Source organism: Portunus trituberculatus, chromosome 17, assembly GCF_017591435.1.
Source record: "Portunus trituberculatus isolate SZX2019 chromosome 17, ASM1759143v1, whole genome shotgun sequence".
Classification (NCBI taxonomy): Eukaryota; Metazoa; Arthropoda; class Malacostraca; order Decapoda; family Portunidae; genus Portunus; species Portunus trituberculatus.
The window spans coordinates 4,635,001-4,650,977 of NC_059271.1; the positions used below are offsets into that span (position 1 = coordinate 4,635,001).

Sequence of the window (15,977 nt, forward strand, 5' to 3'; positions counted from 1 at the left end):
TATATATATATATATATATATATATATATATATATATATATATATATATATATATATATATATCCTCAGGCAATGCCTTCATAATGAATCACATACCTGATTCAAGTTTCAATGCAACTACAGAGTGGATATGTGCAGGATGTGAGAAAAAGCACACCAACCAATATTTGGTGCATTCATGAGTCAAAATATTTTTTTCCCATTTTTATTTTCCTGACTTTTAATCTCTTTCCCATCTCACTCAGTGCATGAAAAAGGGAGGGTGATGATGAACATTAAAATCATTCACAAATCTCTTACTGCTTAAGCAGTCTTTTTATTGCTCTATAAATAAGAATCAAATCATACTTAAATAAAAAATCTATATGGCAGTGTACTCTTATGTATTGGAAGATTACCACTGCCAAAGAAAAATGCAATGAATATAGTTCATGCGAGTTACAGAACATTCATTCAGAAAGTAGCAGCCACAAGAAAATCAACAAAACAAGTGGAATGACAATATATATATATATATATATATATATATATATATATATATATATATATATATATATATATATATATATATATATATATATATATTCATTCAAAAGTCTCGAAGAGGACACATCTATCCATAATAGTAGAGTAAGATGTAATATTCTTGTAAAAGTGAAAGGAACTATACCAATGAATTACAGGATCATGTTTTAATAATTACTGGCTTATAATTTTGTCAATTTCTATAAATTAATCAGTTGATATTTTCCTGATGAGATAATTATTAGTACAACACACATGCCTTTATCCAATCTTTTCCCTCTGATCAATATTCTTCTACCTGGCCAAGGTTCTGTAGCCTCAGATTTAATGTGAAAATGTACAAAATAATTTATACAGAAAAAGTTATGAAGTCTGAGCATGACAAAGATAGTGAAATTCTTGTCACTCACAATCACATTAAAGGGCATAGATACTTTACCACAGTCATCTGGTACCATCTGAGTGATGAAAATACTTACCAAATATTCAACATTCACAGCAATCACACCCAGTTATAAACTAAGTGACTGACCCCTGCACTGCACCAAAAATATATGCTACTTTTATAACACTGTAACACAACTTTTAAGGCAACTGTATTAATATTTTCAAATACCTAAACTTATCATCAGATCTTTGAAAATTATGATAATGGAAAGGAAATTAATAATCATCTTGTATGACAGACTAAAGATGTTTAGGTAGCTAATGACAGAAAATCAATCAAATGAGTTGGGTACAGAAAAAAATAAAAATAATCAGCATTTTTTTTCATATTATGTTTTCCTCTGGAAATATAATGAAAATCTAGACCTTCAAGTAATCTCAAGTAGCACATGCCAAAATCTATGTAATAGAAAATCTTGAGTACACTATAATAATTTCCAGGAACAAACTGCATAAGAATTTTGAAATAAGACTAACCATGCAACTGAAAGTTGTAAGTTGTAGTAAGCTCATGTAAATTGAGCAATCTATAACAAATAATGAAATAAGTTCTAAATATCTTTCTCTAAACCTAAACTGAATTGCCTTAGATCATTAAAGCAAGCAAATTTGCTGGGAACAAAATATAAGTTGCTCATAGGGAAGAGACAGCTCGAAGTTTGAGAAGGGAAAGATAAACACAAATAATTCTTATTAATTGACAGAAATTAAGAACTAATAGAAGTCTATTAAATGTGTATGGTAAATCTTCATTTCTATGTACAATATGTAATTTGCTTAGATTCTCCATTAAAAGATTTATAGGATTCATTACGTCCTTCCAAGACTACAATATGTTACTGGAGGGTTAGAATAATATCCCTTTACCACTGTACAATGGGGAGGACACCTGTCTTAGTTATGGCTGGTTTAAAGCAAAGTATCAGTGCAAAATAAACCCATATTGATAAGGCCATAACTAAAACAAGCCAGTCTAAACCCTGTCACTGTCTTAGGCTACCCCACCCTTCCCACACTAAGCTCTACCTGGCAGAAATTGATTGACTACTACTGAGCGACAGGAACAGGCTCTTGTGATACTCCTGGAGAAGGTTTGACTCTTTCTTGCTCCTCTTCTTCTGGTTCCTCTTCATCTGAGGGTGAGCCTGCTTGAGCCTCCACAAACTCTTCCTCAGGAGAGTCAATACTGGTGGGGGGTTCCGTGGGTGGCGAGGGCAGCTTGGGAGTTGACACATCTTCATCTGGAGGCTAAGTGATAAATTCATGTGAATATTTCCTAAGTAATTGTAAGTGCCTAGATAAAGTATTTTCATCTTCAACAATGGTGTGTGTGTGTGTGTGTGTGTGTGTGTGTGTGTGTGTGTGTGTGTGTGTGTGTGTGTTTCACTGTTTGATCTGCTGCAGTCTCTGACGAGACAGCCAGACGTTACCCTACAGAACGAGCTCAGAGCTCATTATTTCCGATCTTCGGATAGACCTGAGACCAGGCACACACCACACACCGGGACAACAAGGTCACAACTCCTTGATTTACATCCCGTACCTACTCACTGCTAGGTGAACAGGGGCTACACGTGAAAGGAGACACACCCAAATATATCCACCCAGCTGGGGAATCGAACCCCGGTCCTCTGGCTTGTGAAGCCAGCGATCTAACCACTGAGATAGCGGGCGCGTGCGTGTGTGTGTGTGTGTGTGTGTGTGTGTGTGTGTGTGTGTGTGTGTGTGTGTGTGTGTGTGTGTGTGTGTGTGTACAGGGGATGATACCTTATCTTGGCTACCTAATCTATGTAGACATTGCCAGCTTGGTATATAGATAAACATGGATTATCACATGACAGATATGAAGCATCTAGTGCCAGAAAGGGGGAGGGGGTGTCTATCAAACTGTTTTTCCTTAATACAATACCAATAATGAAAAATACTATGAATACTTGTTCATTCATGGATAACATAGAACACATTGTATATGTACTTACACAGTGTAATAATTTTCGATACAAATTAAAAGAAAATAACCATAATGAAAAATCAACTAATGAAAATATTATTCAGGTAAGAATTCTTTATTTTAAAGAAAATTATTAAGCGGACTTTTCAAGAAAAATATTACTTTTAAAGACAATGAACTTGTACTATGAAGCTGAAAAAGAAGCTGTGCAACACACTTCCACTGCAGTGCCATAATTCTCAATAGAGCATTTCAAGGTATGCAACACATGACATCTTTTATCCTATTACACTTGCAATCACTAGAGTACATATGTGATACAAGATAGTCAGTGCATCTAAACTTCCTTCCACCCACTATAATCATGTGAGCATTTCCTACACGTGGAAGTGGGTCCCCAATTTTATGTGCAGGTTGTTGATGACAGCCATTCTTGTGTAAGCCTCAGCATAACCCTTTTTTCTCTTTCTCATAATAGTTTTTTTCTACTTAACCTTGTTATCCCCACACTTCCTGGTTATCTTGAAATATTTGTTTCTGTACTCACTATGACTTCAACTAATGGTGGCAGTTGTAAAACAACTGGCTGAGAATTAAAAACTAATAATAATCCAGAAAAAGCCACCTATAAGATGTGTGACAAATCTAGAGCATGGCCTTGACTGCTGCACTGTGAATGATGGATGATTGGTGGGTAAGAAGTCATCTTACATTTTGCTTGGCTGGCAGAGTCATCTTTCTTATTCTCAGCCACATGTAGTGAGGATAAAATTTCACTTAAAATCATGCTCTTCTACATTATCCATCATCAACCTTCACTTACGATATGTACAAATACAAATTATAAAAATATTGCATGAAAATTTTTTATAACTTTAGGTTTTGCTAAGATCAGAACAAATTACCTGATTTATAAGTACCGACAGTCAAACTTTTTGATACTTGAACAACCGTTTGGAACAAATTAAGTTTGAGTACTGAGTCTCCACTGTATTACTATAGGTTCTTCACCTCTGCTACCACAATTTCAGCAATCGCGCAGTGATCGATGTACCAATTAGGTGCAATAGTGGAGAGTTGCGTGTACTTAAAAGCACTAGCTACAGTCAAAGAATGACACAATCAAGCTCAATACAGCTGTAATCACAAAACAGAATAGACATACAGCCTCACCAAACTGAGGTGTGTTTGAGACTGATGCATTGTGGTGTGGGATGGCACAAGATGAGTGGACTTGCCATGTTCCAAACACATAATTCTAACAGCTGAACAGATACTTGATCTAGTAGTGCTGTATCCCAAGGCATATTCACTTCATAATGCAAAAGATAATGAATATCAGTACTTCATCAAATAATAATGAAGTACATCATTATAAAGTATGGACATTTCAGATTTTACATCATGCTTCCAAACATAGAGAACACACATGCTAACAAGCTCCTTATTCAATCAATCAATTGCCACACAAAGCACATATATCTCAAGTACAAAGTTAAATAACAAATATTTCTGGTATAGAGTTAACAGATTTCATCAACTGTTTCTTCCCATCATGGTTATTTGCATCCAGACCTAACAAGAGTAGGATGTCAATGATTTCTTCATTGCTCACAATAGACCTCAAAGGTACCCAGACAACAAAGTGATTTATGTTAAATGGGAATACATTGATGAAATCTCCCACATCTCCACAATAGGATTATTTCACCATGCTGACAATTCTAAGAGTTCCCCGTAACTTCACCAATCACACTATGTGCCACTTCTCTATATCTATTGATCTATCTACATTTATCAATTATCAATTCCAAGGAACTCTCTTTGAGGGAATGACCATGACAGGGTTTCACATGACAAAGGCTGACCCCCTAAGAGGGGAGCTGGGAAATATAATAAGGAACCAATTAAATTGAAACTAATCAATTCCTTAGAGCAAATGAGTACAACACAAATTTCAATATCCTCAAGTAATTAGTAATGAGACTGCTTTACATTTACTTCTCCTAAAAAAAATGAAATAATCATAATCATCTTTTTAATGATCATGGCTATTAGTACCAGTAAGGAATATACTGTCCCCAGCAATCCTTTATGCACTTGATGTTAAAGAGAAATAAAGAGAAGCATTTAAAAAAATCCTTGGCTATTTGAAGATTGCTTGAAAAATGGCCAGCTTCTAACAGCTTTCAAAAACACTAAGAGAACATAGCAGTTTTGCTTTTCATAACTGTCAATAGCTAAAATATAAGCCTGACTTTTGATAGTATTTCTGGTAAGGCTATAACATTAATAACCACTGCCTAACCTAACCTAACCTAACTTAACCTAACCACTGTCAGTATATCAAGGACATGTGTGTGTTATTCAACTATGGTTGTATGCTGGTCACCCAACCAGCCATTCACTTCAGAAAGAACTTAAAGCTTGTAATGACCAATCTTTGGGTAAGACTGAGATCACTCACATACTAAACATAGGGGACAGTCAGGCCACATTCCCTCATGTTATATCCCATACCTATTTGCTGTTAGGTGAACAGGGACTACATATTGCCTCACAACTAAAAACATGGAATGAGCTGAGTGTGCTAACCACTGCACTACATGGTGTATTTACCTAGTTGGGGCTCAGAGTGACCTGTCTCCATATCTACATTTATTCAACATTTCCTTAAATCTGTGCACACTTTCTGCTGCTACAATTTCTTCACTCAATCCATTCTAGATGTCAATCATCCTATGTGGAAAACTGAACTTCTTAATGTTCCTCAGACACTGACATTTTATGATCTTCTTGGAATGTCTTCTTGTTAGTCTACCTCCATCCTCCATCAGTGATACCAAGTCTTGTCTATCTATCTTTTCCATACGGTTTACTAACTTATACATCATTATTAGGTCTCCTCTTTCTCATCCATCCTTCAAAGTTAGTAATTCCATTTCCTTCAGTCTTTCTTCATAGGGAAGATCCTTTATTTCTGGGATCATCTTTATAGTGGCATATTCTAGTCTAGATCTTATCATAATGGTTATGATCTTTTCCATCATACTCTTATCCATGTAATTGAATGCCACCCTGATGTTAGTTAGTGTCTTGTATGTTAAAGAAAATAGTCCATTTATGTGTCTTTCCAGTCAGGGTGTCTTGTATAATTACTCCCAGGTCTTTCTTTTCACTCCTTTTCATCATAATCTCTTCTCTCATTTTATATTCCCACTGAAGTGTTCTATTACTTTTTACCCATTTCTATTACATGGCATTTCCTGGTAATAAATCTAATTTCCACCTTTGGCTCCATTCCTTTATCTTGTCAATATCTTTCTGCAATTCCATATAGTCTCCAATATTCCTTCTTACTCTCAAAAGTCTTACATTGTCTGCAAACAAATTTATGTAGCTACTCAAACCCTCTTGTATACTGTTAATATATACCTGGAGCATAACTGGTGCCAGCACCGAACCCTATGGTATGCCACTAATAATTGTGCTCCAGCTTCATGGGATGTCTCTTATTGTCTTCATTTCACTATCTTAAAAAAAAAGCTGGGATTCCTTTTCACATCTCTTCACTACATCCTTTTCAAAATTTCTCTCCTTCTTTCTTATTCTAATGTATTCGTTTTGTGCCTCTTTGTACTGCTTCATGTTTACTTTATTTTGTTGCTTTCTTAATTTTTTCCAAGCTACATCTTTATACTTTTTAGCTTTTGCACATAGAGCATTATACCAAGTATGTTTGTTCTCTTTTACTCTGTATTCAGGAAAATATCTCTTGTCTAGGAATATTTCATACATCTCTTGGACTGTCTTGTCTTGCATGGTTTCCTTCCAATCCATACTATCAAGGTAACTTCTTAATACTCCAAAATTTGACTTAAGTGTGATTCCGTCTTTTTTATTTGTGCCCCCCATTGCATTTCAAAATTTTCTGATCCTGTAATTCAATTTCTAGGACCACATTATCACTTTTTCCCATTGGGCTATGATATTAGATGGTTGGACAAGGCTCTATTTTTTTTTTGTGAATACCAATTCCAGCACAGATGGCCCTTCTTCCCCTCTTTATCTTGTATAGTCCTTCACCCATTGGTCCAATGTGTTTATCATTGCCAGTTGTAACACTTCCTTCCTCCAATATCCAGCATGACTATTTGCATCCATTTCTTCCCAATTTAATGTTTGTAGTTTTGATCTCTAACAAGTAGCAGTCTTCTGTTCTTCCTTAACATATTGTCCAGGCAATTAAGCACTTCCCTTTGCATTTCCTTATGTATGTCAAGCCTCCATGTATCAGTCTTCAGTGGCACATACGTTACTATGATACTCCTTTTTTTCCCTTTCACTGGTCCTAATTGTAATGCTTAAAACCTCTGCTGGTCCATCTCCATACTGTACCTCCTCCATGTATATATCCTCTCAAGTCATTATCAATACTCCTCTTCCTGCTTTTCCCCTCCTGTCTCTCCTCCAAACATTATATCCCTGCTCTTTAAAATTCACTTGGACTCTTTACCTAACACTTTGCACGTGTGCATGTGCAAGTGAGTGCATGTGTGTGCATGTGAGTATGTGCATGTATGTGTGTGTGTGTGTGTGTGTGTGTACAGTACATCATTTATTCTTATCTATATGATCAATTTCAGTGTATGAATCTTAATTCCATCTTGTGTGGCCGTATAATTTTGATTCAGTTTCATTAGTGTTCTACAATAATAACAAATACTTCTAACTTGGAAGTTTTACCTACTGTAGAATAAAATATATTTATCTTACCTCAAGCTGAGGTTTGGGTTGAGGGGTAGCAGTGGTGTGTTGATGTCTTGTGTGTGACTGTGGTGATGGTTTGGCTGGAGGAAGCTGCTCTGGAGCCTCCTCATGCATGGGAGACTGTGACTGTTGTGGGGACGGAGGCTCAGCACCAGTAGATTGCATTGCAGGCGCCTTAAAAACAATTAAAACAAAGAAATAAACAGATGAAAATAAAAACACAAGAAAATGAGGTAAGCAGCAGGAGGCTGCCAGGCCTACATATGGCAGTCCCTGCAGGAACACATCTACCTAATTCCATTATCCTCATCCATAAATTTGTCTCAAAGAAAGAAAATAAATGAAAATAAATAAATAAATAAATAAATAAACTAATAAATATATAAATAAATAAATAAATAAATAAATAAATATATACACATACATATATATATATATATATATATATATATATATATATATATATATATATATATATATATATATATTTACATACAAACACACGCACATTCAATTCAGGTATTATATATATATATATATATATATATATATATATATATATATATATATATATATATATATATATATATATATATATATATATATATATATATATATATATATACATATACACACAGGTGACCCCCCCCTTAACGAACATTCACTCAACGAAATTTCACTACAACGAATGTTTCCTTTTACTACCATCTGCTTGTATAACGAACATCAAACTCGCTTTAACGGAATTTTATCCAGGTAATTTTTTCCAAGTTTGAAGGCCCTGCTGTATCACGCAAGCCGACAGGCGCCTCTCGTGGACAAAATGCGCACCACTCACCCCATACCCTTCTCCGTTCTTAGTTCAAAACAAAAACAGGATCCAGCACCAGTTCGTCATCTCACGCTCAACATGCCACCAAAACACCCTGCAACCAACCCTGCAATGTCGTCTAGCGTTGCTAAGAAGACCAGGAAGTCTCTTACTCTCGAAGTGAAGCTGGATATTATTCACAGACACGAGGCTAGAAAACTAATAGCATTACTCGCCACCATCTTGACTCCATCTACTGTCTCTACTATTTTCAAGTTAGCAGACTCTATTAAGAAGGCTGGTGAGACTGTATCTTCCTTGCAAGCTAAAAGAACCACTTGAACTCGTGACTCTGCAATGGATAAAATGGAAAGGCTTGTGGAAACATGGTATATAAGTTTTGTATGCAGTACAATGATGCATCCTTTTGTTTACATTCCATAGGTTGCCAGCTAGCGTCTTTCCTGCTCCACTCTCCCTCCCTTCATAAATTTGAGATCATCATCATTATAAAGTTATTTGCATACATACATTAGTGTACATTATAATGACTTAGTCTTAAATTAAACTGTTACATGTTTAACTTCATAATTTTTACTTTCATTAAACCTTTTATGGTATTATGATGCACTCTCACTTTGTTTACTCTCAATGGAAATTCAAGTCAGAGGTCAAACTTGTTATAATTGGTTCGCTTAATGAAAATTCGAACAACAAATGTTTTTTTTAAGAATGTAACCTGTTTGCTAAGTGGGGGTTGCCTTTATGGCATTAAAGTCAGGCCCCATTGATTTATTAATATCCAGATTACTTATAATTTTCCTTACATCTTCCTTAGTAACCATGATGTCTTGCATTTGCTTTATTTCTGTAGGCCTTCCTCCCATAAAATGCTCCTCCTTTGTAAACACCTTGCAAAAGTTGTCGTTCAAAATTTCAGCTATATCTCCAGCATCCTCATATACTTCTTCCCCATTTTTTTACCTTTACTATTACCTCCCTTATATTTAGTTTTCCATTTATGAATTTGTAAAACATTTTTGGGTTACTATCACAGTTTTCCACCACCCTCTGTTCATATCCCTTCTGTGCTGTTCTCCTTACTTCAACATATCTATTCCTTGCTGTTTTGTGGGAAAAATTGATTCAGGGGACGAACAAATCAGGTGACGAACAGGATTTGGGAACGAATTATGGTCGTGAGCTGAGGTTTTACTGTAAAGTGCAGCTAAATTGCTTGCAACAGTATATGCCTAAATACACTAAAAACTTTTTTTCCCTGAATATGACTTAGTGAAATGGGTAAGTCTTATACCCATGTATTCTATATGCTATCAAATACACTAAATTAAATGCTTTAAAATGTATGTTGTTATGATTTTCGATTATTTGTTTTATATTATAATATTTCTTCATTTTTATATTATTATATGGTATAAAAACTGGGCATAAAAAAGAGAGTTTGGAGGTTTTAGTGCCAATTTGAATTATTAGCATAGGTTTTTCACTTCAGCTATCAAACAGTGATGTGACACATGCACTACCTAGGCATTATAGCAGAGGGCTGAGCGGTGTGTGTGTGTGTGTGTGTGTGTGTGTGTTCACTGTTTGATCTGCTGCAGTCTCTGACGAGACAGCCAGGCGTTACCCTACTGAACGAGTTCAGAGCTCATTATTTCCGATCTTTGGATAGGCCTGAGACCAGGCACACACCACACACCGGGACAACAAGGTCACAACTCCTCGATTTACATCCTGTACCTACTCACTGCTAGGTGAACAGGGGCTACACATGAAAGGAGACACACCCAAATATCTCCACCCGGCCGGAGAATCGAACCCCGGTCCTCTGGCTTGTGAAGCCAGCGCTCTAACCACTGAGCTACCGGGCGTGTGTGTGTATTTACCTAGTTGTAATTTTACAGGGCCTGGGCCTTATGCTTGTGTGGCTCCATCTCCATATCTACACTTATCCAATCTTACTTTAAAACTATGCACACTCGTTGCAGACACTACTTCTTCATTCAAACTGTTCCACGTATCAACACATCTTTGCGGGAAACTATACTTTTTAATATTTCTTACACATCTTCCCTTCCTCAGCTTCTTACTATGTGATCTTGTGCTTCGACTGTCATATTCTTCTCTCAGGATCAGATACTCATTGCCCACTTGGTCCATTCTGTTTATCAATTTATAAACTTGTATGAGATCCCCTCTCTCCCTTCTCTGCTCCAGTGTGTGTGTGTGTGTGTGTGTGTGTGTGTGTGTGTGTGTGTGTGTGTGTGTGTGTGTGTGTGTATATATATATATATATATATATATATATATATATATATATATATATATATATATATATATATATATATATATATATATATATACAGGCAACCCCCGCTTAACGAAGATTAACACAACGAAATTTTGCTACAACGAAGGTTTCATATTACTACCATCTGCTCATTTAACCCTTATGTTCCGGTGATTAAACTATTTTCCAATATCCCATGACGGGTAAAAATGGTAAACCTAGAAATTGTCAGAAGACTGTTTGAATACTAATAATTATTTTCTCTTTGTTATTCTGAATACAATGATGTACTTTCTAGCTTGATGTGACCTCTGAAAGTTTAGTTATTGCCTTATCAAGGATTCCTCCTCTGCCCGCTGTGTGATCCGTCAAGCAGAAACAGCTCGGTGAGTGATGACACCGCACACACACACACACACACACAGTTAAAGATGTGAAGTCCAAGTGGAGAGCAGTAGAAAGCGGAGTGCCACAGGGGTCAGTATTGGCACCAGTACTTTTCCTCATTTATATTAACGACATGCCAGAAGGAGTGAACAGCTACATAAATTTGTTTGCGGATGATACGAAACTGTGCAGAGTTATAAAGCAAAAGGAGGATTGTGAAATACTGCAAGAAGACCTAAATAAGATCTGGGAATGGAGTAAGAAGTGGGAAATGGAATTCAATGTGAACAAAAGCCATGTCATGGAAATGGGAAAGAGTGAAAGACGACCTGTGGGAATCTATAAGATGGGAGATGGAGTAGAACTGGAGAAAGTCAAAAGGAAAAGGACTTAGGAGTGACGATGGAAGAAAACAATCAACCAGTAAGCCATATTGATAGAATTTTTAGAGAAACATATAATTTGCTGAGGAATATTGGAGTAGCATTTCACTACATGGACAAAGAAATGATGAAGAAATTGATAAATACTATAATAAGACCCAGATTGGAATATGCAGGAGTAGTGTGGACCCCTCATAAAAAGAAACACATAAGAAAATTGGAGAGGCTACAAAAATGGCTACAAGAATGGTCCCAGAACTTGAAGGGATGACATATGAGGAGAGACTAAAGGCTATGGATCTACCAACCTTGGAACAAAGAAGGAGAGAGGAGACCTGATACAAGTCTATAAATTGATCAACGGAATGGACCAAGTGGATAATGAGAAACTGATCCTGAGAGAAGAATATGACACCAAGCACAAGATCGCATAGTAAAAAGCTGAGAAAGGGAAGATGTCTGAGAGATATTAAAAATATAGTTTCCGCAGAGATGTATTGAGACGTGGAACAGTTTAGATGAAGAAGTAGTGTCTGCAACGAGTGTGCACACTTTTAAAGTAAGATTGGATAAGTGTAGATATGGAGACGGGCCACACGAGCATAAAGCCCAGGCCCTGTAAAACTACAACTAGGTAAATACAACTAGGTAAATACACACACACACACACACACACACACACACACACACACACACACACACACACACACACACACACACACACACACACACACACACACACATACACTCTCTCTCTCTCTCATCTTGGAAGAAAAGTTGTACACTTCCAATGAGAGAGAGAGAGAGAGAGAGAGAGAGAGAGAGAGAGAGAGAGAGAGAGAGAGAGAGAGAGAGAGAGAGAGAGAGAGAGAGAGAGAGAGAGAGAGAGAGAGAGAGAGAGAGAGAGAGAGAGAGAGAGAGAGAGAGAGAGAGAGAGAGAGAGAGACTATTCTTTCATCCCTTTTCATATCAAATTTCAAGCAAATAACATGTAGGTATCATCTCTCTCTCTCTCTCTCTCTCTCTCTCACACACACACACACCCCTTTGATCGTCTTCCCAGAACATGAGAGCCACGCCTGCGTCTCCGTGAGCCACTCTGGGTTCTCAATATGATGTTTGGAGTCTGTTCTCCATCACCACTATCTCTGTCTTCTCTCTGTTGTGAGAAAACAGGTGGATCCTCTGAATCATTTTCCGAGTCTTCACTACTGCTGTCTTCGCTTTCTTCAGTTTCTTCCTCATAATCACTGTCACTGTAGTCAGGTTCAGAAGCACTGCTAAATAAAAATGATCTGTCTTGTTCCATAGTGAGTTATGAACCCTTCGCTCTTATCAGGGTGCTTTCGACACGGCGGATCACTGGGGTTGCCAAGTGTCGCCTCAGAATGGGAGAATAGCTTCGCTACCCCTAAATATACAGAGCTAGTGGCAACAATACGGGTGGAAAAAGAAGCCAGATACTTCCACTCGCCATCTGACTCGAGAAACCGCGCGTGGAGCTCAAACATGAGGTGTGAAAATTCTTGATTACTGGAACGATCGCCGTCGCTATGAATGCACTGAAGCAATCGTTCATATACGATCGCCGGAACAAAAGGGTTAACGAACACCAAACTCGCTTTAACGAAGTTTTATCTGGGTAATTTTTTCCAAGTTTGAAAGCCCCGCCGTATCATGCAAGCCGACAGGCTTTAGTATACACCAGCGTCTCTCGTGGACAACACGCGCACCACTCACTCACCCTGTTCAAAACAATAACAGCATCAGCAGCAGCTCGTCTTCCCTCACTCAACTTACCACCAAAACGCCCTGCAATGTCGCCTAAGAATACCAGGAAGTTTCTTACTCTCGAAGTGAAGCTGGATATTATTCACAGACACGAGAGGTGAGAAAACTAATAGCATTGCTCACCACCATCTTGACTCTATCTACTGTCTCTACTATTTTCAAGTCAGCAGACTCTATTAAGAAGGCTGGTGAGACCATATCTTCCTTGCAAGCTAAAAGAACCACCTGAACTCGTGACTCTACAATGGATAAAATGGAAAGCCTTGTGGAAATGTGGTACATAAGTTTTGTATGTGATATAATGATGCGCCCTTTGTTTACATTCCACAGGTTGCTGGTTAGTGTCTTTTCCGTTTCACTCTCCCTCCCTTCATAAATTCAAGATCAACAACATTATAAAGTTACGTACATACATACATTAGTGTCCATTATAATGACTTAAATTAAACTGCCTAAATGTTTAATTTCATAATTTTTGCTTTCATTAAACCTTTCACTGTACTATGATGCATTCTCACTTTGCTTACTCTCAATGGAAGTTAAAGTCAGGGGTTAAACTTGTTATAATCGGTTCGCTTAACGAAGTTTCGCTCAACAAAGGGTTTTTATAGGAACGTAACCCCTTCGTTAAGCAGGGGTTGCCTGTATGTATGTATGTATGTATGTGTGTATATATATATATATATATATATATATATATATATATATATATATATATATATATATATATATATATGATAACTCAGACCATAATAACTTGGATTTCGTGATAAGTCAGACTCTGACTAACCCAGGGACTAAAATCCCAGTTGAACTTTCTGCCAAGTTTAAAATTCTTTTTTATTTTCTTTCCTGTATTTTGTTTTCTATTGACATTATCAAAAATCTAATTCCAATTAAAAATTGCATTTTAGTTGTAGTTTAAAATGATACCAAACAAAAGTCAATCAGAGTTTATATCGATTTTGTGAAAGTTTTTGAAGTGTAAAAAAACACTTTTCGAGATGTTCACTCCTAAAGATTTTTCATAATTTCATCCCTGTTTTGCTATTTGTATTCATCTGATTGACAAGAAATTTTCACACAGGATTTGTGTATACAATAGTGACTTCCTGGAGCATGACAAGATGACAATGCATCAGATCTCCGCTTCTCTCCATAATATCATTATTATTTATTCACTATACGTGAGGGTTAGGAAAGCGCCATCAGCAGTGTCATGGCAATCTGCTGTTTTACTTCTGAACTGGACACTCTCTCGTTATTAGTGTGTTGAAGTGAGATAATGATACAGTGAAATATTTATTACTCGTCTGGCCCAGCTTTATACCTCTGCCTCAACATAATCTTTTGTAATAGTGTTATTGTGAGAGTTATGTGATGTATAGTTGTGATGATGAAGGTGGTGAGAAAAAACTGTTTGAAAAGAAAATAGCAGTCTTTTGAGATAAAGAGATTGTTTAGAAGTGTGGCAGTGAGGTATGGGGTGAGGCGAGGGTTTTGAAGATAACACACGTGACGGAGGAGAGACGGGAGACGAAGATTCAAGGTCCAGCTGTCTCCCAATGATACGTTTGTTTATTTGTTTCTTTCGTCTTCTCTTCTTGAAGTTTCTGATTTTAATCCTCATAAATTTATGCCTGTAAGGACGTTATTTCTGACACCTGGCCACAAATTGTGTAGGGTGAGAGTCATGCTGTTGCAACCTCACGAAACATTAAAAAATGGCTTCCTGGTAGGAAGGGTATTTAATTAGCAAAAAATAAACTACACCACCTGGTAATTTGGTAATTTAGGATCTGAAGGTTTTGGAGAGACAAATGTAATCCCAAAATTTTAAATTCCCAAAAATTAGATAAATATAGCCTGGACTCTCTCTCTCTCTCTCTCTCTTTTTTTTTTTTTTTACTGTGCATGTGGAGAGGGTGAGGAGGAATTCGTATAAGTCGGACATTCATGTTTGTTGGACCTTGCTTTCCACCTATTAGTCCAAGTTAGTGAAGGTCAACAGTGTGTGTGTGTATATATATATATATATATATATATATATATATATATATATATATATATATATATATATATATATATATATATATATATATATACACACACACACTGAACTCTCTGCTATTGCATCTAATTCGTAAATCTAACACTGTGTAATGGCCGAAATCATGATAGCTGATGTGATGAACCTATGGTAATAATTCAAATTGACACTAGGACCTCCAAGCTGTCATTTTTTTTTTACATTTTGCCCAGTTTTTATATCGTATAACAGTATAAAAATAAAGAAGTAATACATTATAAAAAAAACTTGACTAATCACGAATCATAATAACAACATAACAAGAGCAATCATAATAGCAATCATTATAACAAAAGGAATAAAATGCATCTTGCTGTTGCCACACACACACCATATTTTCTGTAGGTGGAGCCAAAAATCCTTGCTACTCCTGTATTGCCATGTTCCATGGCACAATCTATCACTTGTAGTTTGCAGGAGATTGTGTAGCTCAATTTTTTTTCCACCTGCCCATAATAGTGAGGGTGTTGATGTGTTTTGTTGTGATTATGAACTTCTTGTTCCTCCTCACT

At 36.6% G+C, this 15,977-nt stretch overlaps 1 protein-coding gene across 2 annotated transcripts in view; it reads right to left on the reverse strand.

Moving 5' to 3' along the window:
* LOC123504813 (vacuolar protein sorting-associated protein 26B-like) overlaps positions 1-15,977 on the reverse strand; it is a 35,264-nt gene that overhangs the window by 1,098 nt on the left and 18,189 nt on the right. For both annotated transcript variants that reach the window (XM_045255646.1, XM_045255645.1), the window contains exons 8-9: positions 7,700-7,867; positions 1-2,220 (exon numbers count right to left, since the gene is read on the reverse strand). The exon at positions 1-2,220 is cut by the window's left edge and continues 1,098 nt beyond it. In XM_045255646.1, the coding sequence (XP_045111581.1) occupies positions 2,020-2,220; positions 7,700-7,867 (369 nt within the window). In that variant the 3' untranslated portion in view covers positions 1-2,019. The remainder of the gene's footprint in view (positions 2,221-7,699; positions 7,868-15,977) is intronic.